Source organism: Anneissia japonica, unplaced genomic scaffold, assembly GCF_011630105.1.
Source record: "Anneissia japonica isolate Jap-2015-1 unplaced genomic scaffold, ASM1163010v1 scaffold288005_len623695_cov211, whole genome shotgun sequence".
Classification (NCBI taxonomy): domain Eukaryota; kingdom Metazoa; phylum Echinodermata; class Crinoidea; order Comatulida; family Comatulidae; genus Anneissia; species Anneissia japonica.
This window is the reverse complement of record NW_022701263.1, coordinates 438,098-458,672: the sequence shown is the minus strand read 5'-3', so window position 1 is coordinate 458,672 and position 20,575 is coordinate 438,098. Positions and strand designations below refer to the sequence as shown.

At 32.1% G+C, this 20,575-nt stretch overlaps 1 protein-coding gene across 5 annotated transcripts in view; it reads right to left on the bottom strand.

Moving 5' to 3' along the window:
* Window positions 1–20,575, bottom strand: part of LOC117103510 (cAMP-regulated phosphoprotein 21-like) — a 71,640-nt gene that overhangs the window by 35,490 nt on the left and 15,575 nt on the right. For 4 of the 5 annotated variants that reach the window (XM_033244068.1, XM_033244072.1, XM_033244070.1 and 1 more), the window contains exons 2-4: window positions 10,342–10,428; window positions 8,889–9,422; window positions 1,127–1,238 (exon numbers count right to left, since the gene is read on the bottom strand). In XM_033244068.1, coding sequence (XP_033099959.1) covers window positions 1,127–1,238; window positions 8,889–9,422; window positions 10,342–10,356 — 661 coding nt within the window. In that variant the 5' untranslated portion in view covers window positions 10,357–10,428. The remainder of the gene's footprint in view (window positions 1–1,126; window positions 1,239–8,888; window positions 9,423–10,341; window positions 10,429–20,575) is intronic. The other variant, XM_033244071.1, reaches the window with a different exon arrangement.

Here is a 20,575-nt window from a genome sequence, read left to right as displayed (position 1 = left end):
ATTTTGTAAAAAAAGGTAATTGCACTTTATTCAATCACGTATATTTATTAAAAAAATGTACATACTAACACCAATGGAAGATAGAAATTCAGGGTAACTTCGCCTAAGTTTATTTCTTTTTATTTAGTTAACTGAAAATGAGTTTTACTTTTTGTCAAAACATTTGGTTATTCAGGTTCAATTTATACTTCAGTTGTGATGATACTTTCATGGTTGATTTGTTCATTATTGTTTTTGTAATTGTATATATTTTGAACTAAATATCTTTACTGTATTTGCAAAAATATTTAACTATTATATGACGATAATGATTTAAGGATGAGGAAGAACTATTTGTTTATTTTACAAAATATAATATGAAATAAGACAATATGATAATTTTGACTATGATAACAATAATACTATTATATAAAACAAAAACAATAATAATAATAATAATAATAATAATAATAATAATAATAATAATAATAATAATAATAATTTTATAAAGCATGTAATGTAATGCAAAAAAGAATAGCCTCAAAGTGCTGAAGATGCCTGTTTATTTTGCTATGATTTTGATTTTGACAATGGCCACAATGATAATGGTTTCAATGGCAACTGGTGATGATGAATATGGTAGAGATGATGATGATGATGATTGAGATAATGATGATGATAACAAAAACAAACATAAAGTTGATAATCTTAATGAGGAGTACAGTAGCAGCAGAATTCCAGAGAGATACAGCTAGTGAATAATTAATACAACATAAATAAGTGTTTCAGTGTGAATCACACCAAAGGTAAGCCAGGAAGTCTGAAGACTTGTTTCGGGATCCTTCTGGTGGTGATTGGGCAGTACACCGGGAGCCAATCCCCTACTCTTTTCCGAAGAGTGTACTCCGTTCTTTAACATGCACATGGGTCATACTGCACACAGGACCAACGGCTTAAACGTCTCATCTGAAAGACGGTGCGTTATCGTAACTTGTATTTCAGCCTACAGCTAAAACACAAGGAGAGCAGCGATGAGAATTGAACCGGGGACCTAGAGATCTCCACGGTTCAGCGCACACACAGTTGTTACCAACAGATTAGCTGACTGAGCTAAACTGCTCCCCAGCTAAGTTGGCTTAGGCCTCACCTCTTGACAGTGCTGGCTCACTCCTTGTACCACTGTGCTGCCTCACAATTCTAGGTGATGGGTAGTCGGAACTGTCTGCCTTCATCTTGAGCCGTGGCGGCACATCACTCACCTGAAATCAAACCAAAAATAGCAAACATTAACTCATAAAAAACGTACTTGTTCCTATTACTTAGCTGTGTTCACAACCGGTTATTTCTGTTTCTGGAAAAAAGCAGTTTAAAACATTAATGAACGGAGTCTGTTTGGCATTGAATCAATCCCATCTCGCGTCTCATTTATGTGTTCACAATTTTTATTCAATGTGAAATGTTGGTGGTTAAAAAAAAATAGATAAAATCTGAATATACATTGAAATGATACTTTCAAGACAAGAATGGTTTCCTACTGTATGGCATTTCAGGAAGACTGAGAGCTATCAAATAACCACAAATCAAATCAAATTAACTATACTTCACTTGTAACACAGATAACACAATACATTATTCAATTAAATCAATAAAACAAAAACAGTACAGAACTAGGAAAGGTTGCTGAGCAGGCATATTCTCCCATATAACAATTCCATTATATTATTATAACCTATACAAGTTAAAGTATTGATCAAAAAAAGAATTGCCGTCTACCTAGTATAAGTATTAATACACCTGTACAGCAGAGTAACTTAGAAGTTGTAAATATATAATCTCTAAATTGTAAGCCATAAACAATTTTGGCCAATGTGTTTGCAGTTATTATGTCTATTTCAGAATTTGCATGTTTAAAAAATGACAATTGTATGTGATTACATAAATGACAATTAGTAAAAAATAGTATATATATGATCATCTTAAATTAGAATAAAGCAAATATTTTGGAACGATCTATGACAATTTCAATAACAAAAATGAATGTCAGCTATACTGTAGTATAATAATAACTTATAAAAATAACAAAAAAAAAAAAAACAATAATAATTGTCTTCTTAATAATGTGATAATAATAATAATAATAATAATAATAATAATAATAATAATAATAATAAATATCTAGATAAAACCTCAGTTCTCACTGAATTACTCTATTCTTTAAATCCAACAAATTAACTTGTGATGAAACAATAAGTTGATAAAACTGGGTTTTTGTTGAATTACACACTGTATTACTACAGAAATCTTTTAATTAACTGAATACAAGACAATAAATTCTATGAAAAAAAAATGAAAAAACAGCATTACAACTGAGTTCATTCATTCAAATAACAACCAGACAATTTAACTACCATGTTTTACTGTTTAAGTTATTAGTATATTTTTTAATTACCAAAATATATTATTCTTTTGTAAATTTTATTGTTTTTCAATAATAATAAACAATACTTTATAACATCAGTCTAAAATAAAATTATGATCAAAAGCATTTGCAGAATGTTAAGTAAAGGGATGACATTTTAGGTTGTTTTTTTTTTCTAAAAGAAAACAGATGTTGCATTTATTGTGGTGTGTGATAGAAAGTTCAATGATGTACGAATGGCATAAAAGAGTGATCACGTTTTGTACAAAACTAGGTGCGTGGGACAGTAGAAAGTCGTTCATTGGCCGAGTGAAAATATGACATACCGGTAAGATTCTGAGTGATCAGTTCAGCAATGTAGGATGGTTGGTGTAGTCTTAAAAAAGAACTGGCAAATTGTAAATTAGATAACAAAAAATAAATTTCTATTAACTTAAAATTTATAACACATATATTTTTGTTTACTTTCATTGTTTTATCACATGTACAGTAAGAGGATCATTAATTAAAATATTTTATTTAAATTTAACATTATTAAAGAAAAAAATATTTTTTACACAATATACCATAGGCGAGACTTTTTTATACCTTGTTTAACGAACCTGCTACTCATCAATAATGATAATTTTGAATAAAATTTTATATTAGGCCAATTAGGACACATGCGGCCATGAAAAAATGGAAATTAAAAAAAAAAAATTAAAGTTTTTCTTTATTTTTATTACGCCTGCCGCTGCATTTAAATCTTCAAAAATAAGATATATATATCGTCCTAATCATATCAATTTAAAGCATTTATCCATCCTATTGCTACGCTGTTTACATTCACCAATAAAATTTCATTTCCATCTGAATGTTTTCAGCAAAACCATTTACTAAATAAGAAAACAAAATTATATTTGTATTTTTTTTCCGCCCTCCTCTGACGATCTTAAAAAAATAAGTTAACGAAACAAGGTATAACAAAAGTCTTGCCATACTATACAAAAAAGTTTAGCAATTGTAATTTTGTAAAAATTTTCGATTAGTACTACTAGGTACTAGCTGCTTTTTTTTCATGTATGTTTTATACTTGTCTGTAGTTGAAATATTAGTGATATGATATATGATGCATGATAAAACAGCTGTGGATAATTATAGAAACATGATATACATTTATGAAATTAAATAATCTAGTATAAACAATCATATTACTATTAACATTATTATTATTAGCTAAATAGCATTTTCATAATTATGACCATTACTAATATTATTATTTAATGTAATATTAAGAGTATTATAACTTAGAGAAATATATTACTAATATAATATGCATGCATGGAGGCACTGAGAAAAAAAAACACTATCAAAATGTAACTTTCTTAATATTGTAATATATATATATAACTAATGAAAAATAAATAGTATGACGAGTACAAAAATCGAATGACTGTATTTCAGTCGTCACAGCCTCGCGTCACTACATTCAGATAGTGTCACATCGGTATCAATTTATGAATCCATCATTGATACATAAATTGATATCCATCCCATGACGTACTGCACGTCACTACGAACGTACATGTGTTTTTAATGTCACCAAAATTCCTCCAAGCTGTACACACAGTGCCAAAATAACGCACTCTAATTATAAAAAATATGCAATGGATATAGTTTTAACAAATTAATTTTATCTTTATGTGTGTAAGTGTAAGCCTGGGAGATGCAAGTTATGACAATATTCATGAGAAAACTGATGGCAGTGGAAATGACAATATGGTTATCCATGCGTCTCTCTGAAAAAGAGGAAGGGATATTTTTTGCATGTTAGTGTATAGATCATGCTGTACAGTAGACACTGTGTACCTGAATATTATAAACTATATTTCGAATTTGGAAAATTGTAGCATTAGTTTGTTCCTTATTACATTTTATATGTTTATTAATATTATAGATGTAGAGATGGTGTGGTGGATTGGTAGCTCTTTGGTTTTCAAGTCTTCAGGTCGGAGTTGCAATCCCTCATTGTACATTGCGCCTGTGTCTTTGATCAAGGTCTATTTACATTACTACAGTTTAACTAGCTGTATCAATGGGTAACAGCAAATTGCTGGGAGTAGCCTACGATGGACTACCATCCCATCTAGTGACGTGTCTAGGAGTCTGAAACTATGGGGCGCGAAGGTCAAGTGGGGGATTTGATAATCAGTTGGGGGGGGGGGCGCTAATTCGCAAAACAAGGTGATTTTAGGTGCTTTTTAGCTTGACCGTGATTTTTGGGTGGAGTCTGGGGGTGTAAGTAATTTAATCTCCCCTAGATATGCCACTGATCCCATCCATGGGGAGTATCACACTTCTGACAGCTTCCCGCTACAGAAATGGGGGACGAGCTCCAGCTCTATGAGCCTTAGTGGCTCCTTAAAGGATTTACTTTAAGTACATATGTAAATATATGTGTAGGTAGGTATGTGTAGGTAGATCTGTGGATATATGTGTAGGCAGACTATTGTTAGGTGCATGTTGTTGACACATGTGTATGTAGATATAGACAACATGAAGATGATGCATTACATTGTAAATATATACAGTAAATGTACATCCCAGGTAGACGTGTACTAGTCAGATAATACATGTGCAATATGTTGGTAGATGCATGTCACACATTTTAATTTTTCTTCCAATCAGGAGCCTCCAATGATTGGGATATTCTCCTATCGACTTTAAAAGTCTCAAGTATCTAAATTCCCATTTCTGGTCTCATGATGCCTATATTAAAAAAGTCTTATTTTTCATCAAAGTATTTTTTTTTCCAGGATGGAATGTATGGTATGTGTAGGTAAATGGTATGTGCATACATGTACATGGATAAATCTGTAGTACTGTAAATGTGAGATATACAGTATGCGTGTGTATGCAGTGGTTGCTGAGAGCAAATCTAGATTTATATGCCTGGTAAAAGCATGGAGGTATAATTGTAAAAGGATGGTGAATTGGATTTGAGTTATTTAGTGGGGTCCTTCTTTGGTGATTGTGTAGTACACCAAAAGACAATCTACTAGTACTACATTCTTTAATATAAACATGGTCCATATTGCACACCTTGTCTTCCAGAAGACAGGGTATTTTTTATAATTGTATTTCAGTAACATGAGGAGGGCATTGGATGGAATTAAACTGGGTGCCAAAGATTTACAATGTATCTCCACAGTTCAGCACATATCACAGTGGCTACCACCAGTTTGGCCAAGTGTGCTGCTCCCATAGGCATTTTTTGAAAAAAAAAACAAACTGTGTAGCTATCAGGATCCTAAAGGACTTATGATTGGGGTTGCCTAGGGGCCGAAGTAGGGTTGAGTGGCTAGGCACAGCTGGACTCTGGGAAGCCTCTAGAAGCAAAATATTCAATTTTAGAGTAGTCGTCCAAAATGTATGTTTTTTTTATTTTTTTTTTATCACTTACCTATTCTATCCATTCTTTACCATAGTGCCATGGACCCCATTTTAGCCTGTTGTCCCATTTTTGGCACTACTGTACGCAGCAGTAAAGACCCACGTTAAAGTACAGTTAGATATTATGTTATGTAAATGAAGAGGGAAGTGGTACAAATGTTAAGTTTTGGGGTTCCAATGAAAGAGTCCTGAGTTTGCAGAGGAATCAATGATGATATATAATAAATAAGGTGTTCTTCAAATGATAAGCTATAGTAAAGAACAAATACATTATTTATTATATTGTTGTTGAAGTCAGATAAAATTCTTTGAGAACTGATCAACAAATTCAATATTAATGATAATCAGCAAAAAATAACAACACTATTAATAATAATTGTTATATTTATATAGAACTAAATTCTTTTATTTTAGGATTTGATGCATCTGTTTCAACTGTTTGGTTACTTAGTGCAACAAACTGAAATACATAGATAATAATACTAAAATATTTTTAACATATCTCATTTTCTATTATATACATGAAACTAAAATATGGTAATTAATAAAAAGACATAGGGACAGGAAAATTAAAATAGATTAAGGTTAAATGAAGTATTATACATACTATGTAAATAAACATTGTAATATATTATTATTATGGACATAAACGGATATTCATTGATTCCTGCTAGATCCATTAACACAGTATAGATCAATACTGTTAATAAAAAGATTACCCATTGTTTCCATGGAATATATTCAATTTGAAAATACTTCATACGTTCTGTTAGTGCTAAGAAGGCTTGGTTTTTGAAAGGTTTTTTACTTTCTAAACAAATATCTTTACTGTATTTACAAATCTCTAAATATCATTACTATTAATAAAAAGATTACCCATTGTTTCCATGGAATATATTCAATTTGAAAATACTACTGTTAGTGCTAAAAAGGCTTGGTTTTTGAAAGGTTTTTCACTTTCTAAACAAATAACTTTACTGCATAATTATAAAATGCTGAAGATCACTGCTAATAATAAAAAGATTACCTGTTGTTTCCATGAAATATATTTAATTTGAAAATACTTTATATGTTCTGTTAGTGCTAAGAAGGCTTGATTTTTGAAAGGTTTTTACTTTCTAAACAAATAACATAACTGTATTTATAAAAAGCTAAAGGCCATTACTATTAATAAAAAGATTACCCATTGTTTCCATGGAATACATTTAATTTGAAAATATTTCATTTGTTCTGTTAGTGCTAAGGAGGCTTGTTTTTTGAAAGGCTTTTTACTTTCTAAACAAATAACTTTACTTCATTTATAAAACGCTAAAGATCATTACTATTAATAAAAAGATTACTCGTTGTTTCCATAGAGTATATTTAATTTGAAAATACTTCATACGTTCTGTTAGTGCTAAAAACACTTGGTTTTTGAAAGGTTTTTTACTTTCTAAACAAACAACTTTACTGTATTTATAAAACGCTAAAGATCATTGCTATTAATAAAAAGATTACCCATTTATTCCATGGAATATATTTAATTTGAAAATACTTCATACGTTCTGTAAGTGCTAAGAAGGCTTGGTTTTTGAAAGGTTTTTTACATTCTAAACAAATAACTTTACTGTATTTATAAAACGCTAAAGATCATTGCTATTAATAAAAAGATTACCGTTGTTTCCATGGAATATATTTAATTTGAAACTACGTCATACGTTCTGTTAAAACTTAGAAGGCTTGGTTTTTGAAAGGCTTTTTACTTTCTAAACAAATAAATTTACTGTATTTAGAAAACGCTAAAGATCAGTGCTATTAATAAAATGATTACCATTGTTTTCATGGTATATATTTAAATTGAAACTACTTAATGTGTTCTGTTAGTGCCAAGAAGGCTTAGTTTTGGAAGTTATTTAACTTTCTAAACAAATATAACTTTTTTCTTTAAAAAAAAACAATAAATTCATTCTCTTCTTAAAAAAAAGAAAAAAAAAAGAAGAATAATGTTATACTACCAGCATTGATGAGGTGTTTTTCTTTATGTAATTAATATGACTTGTTTGTTTGTTTTTGTATACAAGAATGAATCTTTAATTTTAAATTCCAATTTTGTAAAAACATATGGCATGTTTAGGAGAACTTGAACTTAAGAACGTTAAAACTTGAACTTAAAAACACCATATTAAAAGATTAAAAACTATATAAAACTTTTACCACACACAAATGTATGATTTTTAGTGATGGTGGATTGGTAGCATCTAAAGCTAGGCGGCTAAGTTTTTGAAAAGTTTTTATCTTGTAGTACAAGGCCTATTGAATGAGAATGCTAGATGTGGCTGATGATGTGTTTTCCTTTATGTAATTTATGACTTGTTTGTTTGTTTTGTATATAAGAATGCATCTTTAATTTTAAATTCCAATGTTGTAAAAACATATGGCAATATTAGAACTTGAACTATTTGATTTTAAAAACACCATTTTAAATTCATTAAATACTAACAAACTTTTATCACACACAAATGTATGATTTTTAAAAATGGTGGATTGGTACCATCTAAAGCTGTGTTTTATTGGATAAATCTTTGACAGAGACAAAGGGTAACTACCTTGGTTAATTTGTACTGCTGTTAACTTTTTCTCCTACCTTTTAAGAATGCTGATCTGAGGCTAACGAAATCTTTTAAGTTTTGTAATTGATAATTTTTTGATCAAACCAAAGGATAATGCTAACTTGGGTCATTTGTACTGCTGGTTTTAATTTACGAAATGAGTTTTAAGATAGCAAGATTTAGCACATGAGTGTTCAGCCTACAGTTGTATTATGGATACTTTCTGTGAAAAGTTAAGCATTGTTCCAAATTGCTCACCAGATAGGCATGTTGATTATTGGTATATTATCATTTATTATCCAATATCACAAATGGCTACAAAATAAGGAACAAATTATTAAAAAATATAGTCAACATATAGAAAAAAATGACTGATATTTATTAATATTATTTATACATTTCCATACAATTATATTTATGAAAGTCTATGTTAACTGCTTTTTACAAATTATGGGAAATATCTATCTTACCTGATTGGAGATTTCGTAAGTATCCTTATCAAAAGCTTTACTCCGTACAAGTTTCTTGTTACCCGAAGAGCGACGTGGCTGCGTATCGCTTTCGCGCGAACCTTGTCTGCGTAATCCGTTATCGTTGCGAGATTCTTCTGATTTACTTTTAAGTAGTGGTCCTCTGCGTGTCTTAGAGTTTTTGTGTTCATATTTTTTACTTTGGGCATCAAGTGACCTAGATTCCCGCTTGCTGAATTCTAAACGTTTCCCGCTGTCTCCTTTCTCCCGCCTACTGTCGCCTTTCTCGCGCCCATTATCATGCTTTACATCTGATTTTGAACTTGATCCCGAGCATGTTTTCTTCTCAGTTTTAACTGGACTTGCACTCTCGGCTGTAGCTGATTCTTGTGTTTGTTCCCCAATAGTTAATCCTAAATGTTGCTCTTGTGTCTGTTGTTGTTGTTGCTGTTCCACAATTGTGTCTGTAGCAACATCAACAACTGCTTGATCTGGTGAAGCTGTCATCTTGGTGTATCTAAAAATGTCATAAAACTGTGCAAATGTGGAGAAATAAATATATTAATCGACATCAGAAAAGATTTGTACTCAATGATTATGGTGTCATAGTTGGTGTAATGATGATGTTTCTGAAATAATGTGCCAATGTATAATTTAATCTATCAATGAATTCACAAATTTATTTGAAAATTTTTAATTTATTAGCATAACTGAATTATAATTTATAATTATGATCATAATCAGAATAGCCTATAAGGGACTACAACTTACAGTTTTTAAAATATAATGGTGATGATGATAATGATTAGTAGTTGATGATGCTAATTATTAATTATGAGAAAGATGATGATTCATTAGTCGATAAGTTGGTAGCAATGGTGATGACTATGAAGGTGATAGTGACGATAAAATGATGTTTAAGTAGGGAATGATAAATTGGACAATAATAATGATCATGGGAATTATATAATAATGAGGAAATGATAATAGAAATCTTTCTTTTTCTAAATCCTCAATCATTGTGAAGACATTATCCTTCCTAGGCATTTAGACAACATGATGATTATGATGAAAAAGATGATGATGCTGATGATACAGTATGACAATGATTTGAGTGTTGATATTGATGACAATAATGATGGTGATGAAAATGACAATGACAATGATTTAAGTGGTGATGATGATGACAGTAATGATGGTGATGAAAATGATTATAATTGATAATGACATTGATTTTAATGACATAACTATAATGACACTGATCATGACAATGACAATATTTAATTATCATTGACCTTCATACTGTTAATCTCAACTGTATCCAACAGCATTCAATTCACAATACTGATGACACTTCTCACAACTATGACATCATCAACCACCTTGAGAGAGAGATAAAGAAAATGATACATAGCCTAGTGCTAAATTTATACAACATTGGGAGTGTACTTACTGTATCTATATTCATCTAAGTCTGCCTGCAACCACAGCAACACATTAGCTTAAGATGGCTGCTAACATAGCCCACCAAGCTTAATTCCTGTAAAACAAAAAAATATGTAATATTAATACATAAAGATTTCATTTCCATTCATTTTTATATTTCTTAGAAAATATGCAGATCTTCAAGATTATATTTAGGTGCAGCTGAGGCTGTATATAGCCAGAACATGATCCAGGGGCAGAATTTTGCTGTTGGCGTATTTAATTTTCTGCACAATTTAACAAATAAGAAAGTCAATAACCACAGAAAATGTGCATAATTAATCAGCATAACATTTGAGCACAAGTTGCTCAAGTTGTATATAAACTTTAATCATTGAAAAAATTATTTATGTACAGATACTGTACTATTTGAAGATTTACTTCTTGATACAAAATGATTTATTTAGTAATGCTGAACATGATATAAAATATACTGAAATAAACTTAAATTCAAATTGATATTACGATCATTACTGAAAATGGCCTAACTTTGGACTGCAAATAATCAACATGGTAGGCTTGGCTTGACTTATGCCCTTAATATCATTTGCATACGAACCAGAAATTTGTGAATAAAAAAAGGTCCTTATTGGCAGACGTAACTAAGGTATCTAGTACTAAGAGGTGGGAGGGAACATAGAGGCAGAGATTTAATGTGTGCATATGAATTTCTTTCAATAAAAAATGTTTCATTTATAATAAGACATAATATCAATCTTATATAATATACAGGGGATTTCATATTTTTTGACTGATAGGACAAATCAAATTTAATGTCACCTGAATGTTAACACTAATAAATTATTTTAAATCAGATTTTTTTCCCAAAACAGATACACTAATAATCAAATTTGCACAGCATGATAATATAGGACTATAGAAGACAATATCCTTTCTCCTTTCTAAAGACATGTCAATTGAGGGAATTATATTTTTGACCACCAATTTACCTGACCACCAATTTACCTACCCTCAAAGATAAAAAAAAATGAAATCACATATGCTTTAATAAGTACTTGCATAAGACATGAATTAATATCAGACCTGCTACATGCACGATAGTCTATGAGCAAAGAAAGCTTGCTACAGAGCCATATATGTACGATCACGGTTCACCAGATAAGTTTGAACATTTTTCAAGCAAGGTAAGTAGCAGCTTACTAACAACACTAATTAAAATGAATTAACTTTACGACTGTTTCTGTGACATATTTAGGTAAATCTGTGTAGGCAAGACAAATCAGTATGATTTGGAATGTGTATTCTATACACACTGAATCCCCATAACCTTCACGGATTGCTTCAGCTCAACTCTCCACAAAATTCATTCAAATCGTTTCGTCAAGAAAAACGTAAATGACGTACATCACAACCACGTGATCGAGCTTCAGCAGTGGCCACTCAGGCGTTGCCACTCCTGCCGATTACCCTACATTACTTACAACCGAAGCGCACAGCCAAAATGATATTGATTAATCTAATGTAATTCGTTAATAAGGGGATTAAATGATCAATACAATTTATTCAGAAAGGGCTTCACTGCTTTGAAGTGTAATGGGAACTAACAGAGTTAATTGAAGTCAATGGCATTTCAGATTTGCATAAGAGAAGATCTGTAAGATATGAATGATTTTATTTTTTTAATGTTGAACCCGCGACTAAGCTTGTAATGGCGCGTAGATTAATGCGATGGGAGAAAAAAAATAATCAAATTTCACGCTATCTGATTTTCAGAACATTTTAGTATCATAGGTGTTCTATCTTAGATAAATTATCCAATTTTCAACTAGAAGATAAACTACACAAAATTTCAATAATTTCACAAGGCCTTTAAAATAAAAATATTGTAGTCAAATGACATTTGTGATTACAACAATAATTGAGTATTTTGGTATTTATCGTAAACTAAGAAAAATTTTGTATGTTAAATTCTTATATTATGCAGTTTTGAAAAACATACCTCAAGTACAAATAATACTTAAAATTGTTGGTTTGTTGGTACACAATATCTCCTCTCCTCCACCAGTTGAGAGCTTTAATAATCAGCTCATGGTGTATCAGAGAAAAAAAAAAGACAACCAAAATCGTAATAGGTAAATCAGAGATCAGTTTTGTTTACTGTAGATAATAATTAAGTCCTTCCTCTCTTGCTACCAAATGTCTTCCTTTGGTCACATGTGTCTGATAAAAAGCTAAGTTTAGCACTTGGGTTTTAATTACTTTGGATCCAGGCAACGGACTAGTTGGTATAACATATGATATGATATTCTGGAACAAATGGCGACAGTATCATTCATGTTAAATACTGACAGTGATTAAAGTAGACTATAACTATCTTTGATTCACCTTGCATTTTTATGATTTACACTGCATTCAACACTGTAATTGGTTTACTATTTGCCTTTAAAGTTTTTTATCATGATTACAATTTGTCCATCAATAAAAGAAAAAAAATTGTGCTAAAATGTGGTAAACCTTTAATATTAAATTTAACTAAATTATAAATTACTCATTTAAAATGATTAAATATGCAAATGAAGCAAAATACTAAATAATTAGGTTTTATGAGATTTACCTCAAATTTGTCAAATTCATTTAGTTATGTTACTAGCCAATTGAACAGTTTATGCCAAAAATATAGCAACAGTGTTATTTATGTGTAGGCTAACTTTGGCAAGGAAATTATTCTTAAATTTTTAATCGAAAGCTAACATTAATTTAAAAATAAAACTTTACTGTAATACAGTATCTCCCAATTCAAACACCTACATCTGAAGAGAGTTCGTAATTGAAAAAATATGCAATTCAGAGAGTTCGAATTTTCATAGCATCTCAGTGCATAGGCCTTGTATGCAGAGTAGGCTAAATAGGGCTAGGTAGGCCTAAGCTTTACCATGGGGAGTTAAATTTTGTCTCAAAATATCACTTGGATTTTAGTGTTTGCTGCAGTTCGTAAATGGGAGGTCCGTAATTGGGAGACTTACTGTATGTTTTTAGTATGTACTCAATACAGTCAATTTTTTGCACAAATTTCCAATTTACAGTACACCAATTTCGAGACCCATCTGGTTCAGGACTATAACAGCAACAATCTTCAATCTATTGACAATAAGCTAACCCTCTACGCGGAGACGGAACCCTGAAACCACTCAAAAACTTCAGGGCCATAAGGTGGTCTTGAATTGGGAGGGTGAACTGTAAAGCGTAGTAACATTTTATGGATAATCTTAATCTTTCTTTTAATTATAAACTAATATCAACTAGTGCACGGTGGGGAATAGGCAAATAACATTGGGAGTTGCAGTGATGACGTCACGATTGGCTTATAAAATTAATTATTATCTGACTTCCATAGAAAATATAAAGTTATAAAATGATGTATTTTACAGTTTTAAAATCAAAAAGAATCTATTTTAACTCATCTAATCACAATATCTCTTTAGGATGAACATTTCTTTAAATTTAACAATTAATACATTTAAAGTTCGGGCTGCTTTTTGATGATTTCATCCATAGCATTTCTTCCATCAATGGAGTATTACCACGATAAAATGAAAACATATTTTAATGTACATAAAATAGGATTATATTTTTGTCTTTGTTTTTTCAAGCTTGAAGCCACTTATCTAGTAGAATAATATCTCTTGTACTTGAATGGAAATGTCAAGACAGTGGGTAATGACATATAAGGTGTAGAACAATGGCCTTGACTTTATCGTTGACGTTATCCATTCATACGCACCACGCTTCTCACGACATTCCTTCAGACCATTTGCTTGTCCCTGAGGCTATACCGCTACATTGTGCAATTTCTCATTTTTATGTAAACTGAGAAAGCTAAGATTGTAATTATATATTTTTTTTCTTGAAATACTATACTTTTATTCTATGTTGTAATGTAAAATCAAGTTGTTTTAAACTGAACACAGTAACTTCAGAAACATTTTTTACCACTAGGATAGTACGAAAATTTGAACCATCGAATTATAAATTTTCTCAATTACAAACTTTGTTCAGAAACACAGGTCCATCAAATCAAACCATGTCACACAGAGCATTTGAGAGATTATCAAAATGGGATAACACAAGTTTGATGACTATAAATCTTTTTTTTTCGTGGCCCTTTATTTTTGTGATTTTACAATTTGAAATATTTCGCGGCCTTTTATTTCCACATTTTTTTACAATTTCCAGTCATTTTTTAACATGATGCAGAAACCTACAAGAAATGTTTTTTTAGTCTATATTTTAGCTAGAGTTAGCTGATGCATCTTTTGTTAATTATCTCCATATACCTTTATTATAATTATAATTATTATTATTATTATTATTATTATTATTATTATAGTTATTAAAACTAATGTTTTCTGGGAAATAGGTTAATTAAATGTTAAATGTCACACCGTTTATCATGTTATTGCCCTAAAGCATTCAGAAAATACTGACATACGTGACAAATGTTGACATTCTTCTCGTAGTACAAATATATGGAACAATTAATACTGAAATGCCAAGTTCAGGGTTGTCCTGCAATGGCTCGTTTCTATAATATAAGTAATCACAACACCCACTCTAGCTTTTCACAACTGCACAAATATTATCCTTCTGCACTGTTTATCATCTTTTAGAAATCCTGCTTGATAATTGCAATTAAATGACTATATCAGCTATGACACAGATCATAAAAATTCTACTATTACTAATGTCAACCCCGATTAACAATCTGACCGCCAAACACATAGATCTCTGTGTTTGGTAACGCAACGCTTGACCGCCAAACACGAAGATCTCTGTGTTTCAGGTTTTTTTACGGAATCCGATAGATGGGGTAATTACCGACATGTACTGACAAATTGAACTCTACATTCAGTCTGGACCATAAGTATTTCACTGTTTGTTTACAATAGCGTAGAGCAGTTTTGCTTTACTTTCACAAAATCGCAATTATCTCAGCTTCGTTGTGTGAAATTACGTAAATCTCCAAAAGTGAGTCATTTTCATTTTACTGTTACGGGTCACAGATTGTGATTACAATAAAGTGTTTGGAAACATTGTAAAGCTAAAATGTTTGTAGTTCTTGTGGTATTCACTACATGTCAATCTGATCACATACGCACTCTCAACGAGCTTCGGAAAAGTATTAAAAGTCTGGCGGTGGCTGATACTACTTTTTTCAAACACCTGGCGGTCAGAGTGTTAAGAGTAGGGTAGAATTATTTATATAATAAAATAATATACTTTCCGAGATTACACAATGAAAATTTTGCCAAATCATATGTGATAGAAATGCATAATATTTATTTAGTTACAAGTACTGTTTTATCATCCACCTAAAAGATAAACACAAAACAAGGCAAAAGGGCATTGCAATGAATGCTGTTTGAACAAGAAGCAAATTTGAAGGGTAATTCCCTGATAGATTTTGACACATTCCAGTAATTGTGTGGAATCACTGTGTATGGCTCATGGATAAACCAAGTAGAATAAGGCTATAATCACACACACCAGCAAACAGTTAGCAGGATCCAGATAAATAATTTACATGCTCATCTTTGCGTTTATACAAGAAAACCCCCGATACAGATATCAAAAAGATGACCGTGAGATCACTGGCCAATAGGAAACTGAAAATTGGAAATGCGTATGTGTGATTGGTTAATGACAGAAACGCGCTCAACATGCTAACCATTAGCGTATCAAGATCCCGGTAATGGTTAGCTAAACCAATCAGGCGGTCTCCCACAGGTGCTAACGGTTAGCTCCCGATCCCGATACTACGGCTCTAGTGTATACTACGGCTCCCCTAAGGGCTGGCTATCTGACAGATGTAATCATGAAAATCATAATAAAGAGGGCCATATAAACATTGGAATATGGACACTATAGATTGTGACAATGGAAGAACCTCTGGTATTAAGGCTAGGTTTTACTACATAGATGTATTTCTTATGGTGCTGATAATAAAGTCAGATGGATACATCCGTGTGTAGTACACTTATATTCCAAAAATATACAATTTGGTTATTTTTTTTGTCTATCAATTTTACTTGAGTTTTTAAATTAATATTCAATTAGAAGATGATAAAATGTTAATTTCATTGACTAACACTATGATGATAATAATTCTATATGTTTATATTTCAAGCTTTATCGTAAGCATTTTCCGTAGGCAATACAGCAAAGCTGTTTTTTAGGTAAGTAGTTAAGTGAGAATGTAATTGTGTTTTATAAATTTATTATAAAACAGTACACAATGAATTGGAAGAAAGATAATTCTATAGAAACATATATACAGTAATCTAAATGGTTATTTGTACTGTATTATAAGAAAAGTCAATAAATACCACATTAGAAATGATGCAGTCATGTTAACATAGCATGAATTATGCAATAGTATAACTTATGAAAATATTAACACATAAACATATGCACGTCATGCGTGTATGCTAGCTACAGTATATAGCTATACTGTATGACTACATACAATTATCTTTCCTTTTACACTGTGTCTGCTATGCTGAAGAAAGGGTATTGAGTACAGTCTCTTCACTGATTGTTGATATTAAAAAAAACTGAACAAGACTATAATATATTTTCTTTTCTCTACATATTTATACAAGAACTAGGCAATAACGGTTTTGACCCACTAGTGTCCATGACATACATTTTGGTTTGTGTATGCTTCATGGCATGACATGGTTTTTATGTGTTACTAATGTCTACAGTATTTTGCTTCCATCAGTACTAAAGGTTATTTATTTAGGTTTTCAGTTAATATAAAATTTATATATTTTGATTTACCATCACATATAAATTTTTCCTGACTTCTTGCTATACTGCATTATATATTATAGTACTTCTGTCAGGACCATGTCTATTGCTTTAACTGTGACTTTCTTATGTGTTTTGATTACGTAATATGGCATGACATCTTCAAATGTGGGTGATAATCAGTAGGGTATATTTGGGGTTTGCGAGGGATGCACGCTAAAGCAGGAAAAGCTGGCTCCCCGCAACCCTAACCTTCCCAATGGAGATTTTTGAAGTAGATTATCAACAAATAGTTAAAACAAAATCACCTGATACCACCTTATTTTGACAGGTACCTCCCTCCTCACCTTGTCTTTAAGTCCTCCTACTTTACCTTAGCATCCCATCAGCACCCCCTCCCCACTGTCCTTTTATTAGATATGCTACTGGTGATAATAGGAATTAGGTTGTATAACTTATTTAGCTTCGATTCTTCGTGTGATGTAAATAACAGAGTTTTTCCAATGTCAGCTACATCCCATGCAATGCTCTCCGGGTGAAGTCGAGTAACCAGAAAGACCATGTTTCTTAGATTTGCGTGGTTATGTGCAAAGTAGTAGAATAGTGTCTATGTTCTCAAGAGGGCAGTAGACACATAAACCACTGTCCAGTGACCCTGCCCATTTTCAGTGGTACCTTTATTTCCCTGGTGGTTTCCTTAGTGGTTTCCCTAGTGGTTTCCCACTTTCCATCATATTTCCTGGTTGGTTTTCTATTTCTCCCAATCTCCTTCCCTGTGGCATACTTCCTAGTGATCCTATCCCTTTTATGCGCCTTGAGCACCTTTGGTGGAGATGTGCGCTTTATAAATCTTTATTATTATTATTTTATAGTTGTTTTTATATTTTTTTCTAACTGTTTCAAACTCCACAAAAATATTCTAGAAATTTCTTCTTTTTCATGTCCTATTCCATTTTCAAACAGTCTCATCCCATTTCCTATGATTTCTTCCTTTCTCTAGCAACCTATCTTATTTCTAAGTAATAAAGTAATCCTATACTTAATCCATTATCAAATTCCTTTCCATAGTATGGTAGCTCAATTCTAGTGGGCCTATAGCTAGCTACACCTGGTATGATACTAAAGCATAAAAAAATAATGTTTCTGATTGGCTAAGAATAGTCACATGGCATGTAATATAGACAGAAATCTTTTTGCAATGTATTATGCTAATTAGAACCAATCTGTATCTGCTTGTAGCGTTATCAACCTTGGTACTTGCTATCAAATTAAAATCATAAACTTACTGTGTTTATTGTGTTGTACATAGTTTACTGTCATCCTAATAAAATAAAAAAAAATTAAAATTCCCTACATTTTTGTCAACGAAAACCCAAAAGGTAAATAAAAAATACACCCGAAGACTATCTATAAAATTGTTTAAAAATAAATAATAAACCAAAATGTAATTAAAAATATCAGCTACAGTGGCTTAGTGAAGGTCTGCTAATAGCAGATGCCCTAATGAAAACACAATACCTACTGTGAAAAAACATAATCTCCTCCCCAAACCTAGCATGTAATGAAAATAAATGTGGTTTTAGAGTTGGTGTTATATATCATAATCATAATTTATTATAGACAAATTCCATAGGGATATGTTCTAAAGCATGGTTTTTCTAATGTAGGCCTAGATGTGATTATTTTTTTGCGTTTAAATGAGGGTAAAAGCTAGCTCAGAAGCAAGCAAGAGTACTTACTGTAATCTATATTCACCCACAGGATTCTGAATATGCTTTATAATCTTACAACAGTGACTTTTTACTATGTAGGCCATATCCGTATTTTATTTAATGTCTGTTTCTACTGGAGCATGCAAATGCAGGGCCCATTTGGAAAGGTCTGAGATTAGCTGTGAAGTTAGAGACCTAAAGGCTTAATCTGGGTCACCGCAAAGCACTGATGCTACTTAATGCAAATAACCCAAAATAATCATTATAGTCACGTTCACGTGTCTCCATCGATCGCGAGCGGTTGAGGAGCTGGATCGTGAGCGAGATTGTGTTAGTTAAAAAAAATGGCCAAACTGCGTTCGCTGCCACTTTCGAGGCGACCGGAAATAAATTTATGTCACATCCCCAATTGGTTGTAGATATGCTAGGCCTGCGATTTCTGATCCTAGGCCTGGATGGAGGTGGCATCGACGATTCTCCAACGTCCCCACCTGACATTTTTGGGCGATTGCCCAAGATTCCGATTTATTCATTTATTTATTTGTACCGTTTTCCTAGGTCCTGCAATTTTGTTTGGATTTGCTGTCGTCGGCAAGTGGCCTAGTACAAACGAAAATCTAACTGCGATTTTCTCATGTATTTTTGTCTTGTTCTTTGATTTCTTGTCTTCCACTAACATTCTAATCTTGGGTTCTGCCCAAATCTCTATCAGGTCAATAATTTCTTCTTCGGTCCAACAGGCCTGCGGGCCAGATCCAGTTAAAGTTGACATGGAGGATATTTAGGGATATTTAAATGAAAAATAACATACAACAGCCAAACCTGCAACGATTGTGAAAATAGAGTTCTTAACTGCGAACATTTCGCGCAAAATAAGCTAACTACCCGGAGAGATGCTTGTATCTGATTGGCTTTCACACAAAAGAGGTCAAAGCTCACTGGCAACCCACTTGCAAGCGGCTGTTCACATGGATCAAGAGCGAGCTGCATCCAGAGTCGATCGAGAGCGGCTTGTCGTGGATCACCCACGACAAAAACCGCTCGAGTGGTTGTTTACATGAAGGCCCGGCTCGCAAGCGATTGTCCGTCCGCTCGCGAGCGACCGAAGACATGTGAATGCGGTATATATCTCTTGTTTAGTTGATGCTGATTGAGACAATCTAGATTTTGTTTATGATTAATAATTAAAAAGAAATAAAACCTGGAGCTAATACTCCTCAAAAAAGATTTTTTAACTGGCTTAAGCTGTCTAGATTATAAAACATTTTCTTTGACAAAAACTGTTCTATGCCCATATTTAGTCATGATGGGCCTATTAAATGAAGCGACGTCACCATGACCCTATTTAGGTATGTCACATATTTTTGTCAAATAAAATTTGATAGTCTAAATTTTAAACATGATAGTCCATCTCGAATAGTAAACGCCAGATCACGGTCATATGTACCACAAATAATGTTGTTATCATGCCGACCTGTTTTTACTTGTAGCGTGATGAACTAACTCTATGCGACAGGGCAATTGCTTGCCATTAAAAGCATGTGGTTAGGCTCAGTGAATGGAAATGTTTTCAGTCATAACAAAATTCTAGTATTTGTGAGATTTGAACCAAATTCTGAAACTTGTATATGGTAGGTACAAGCTCACTAAACCACTCAGATTGTACACTTTCAGCATAAACAGCTATGAAGTTTCCCTGCAGCAAGAACTACCTTCGTA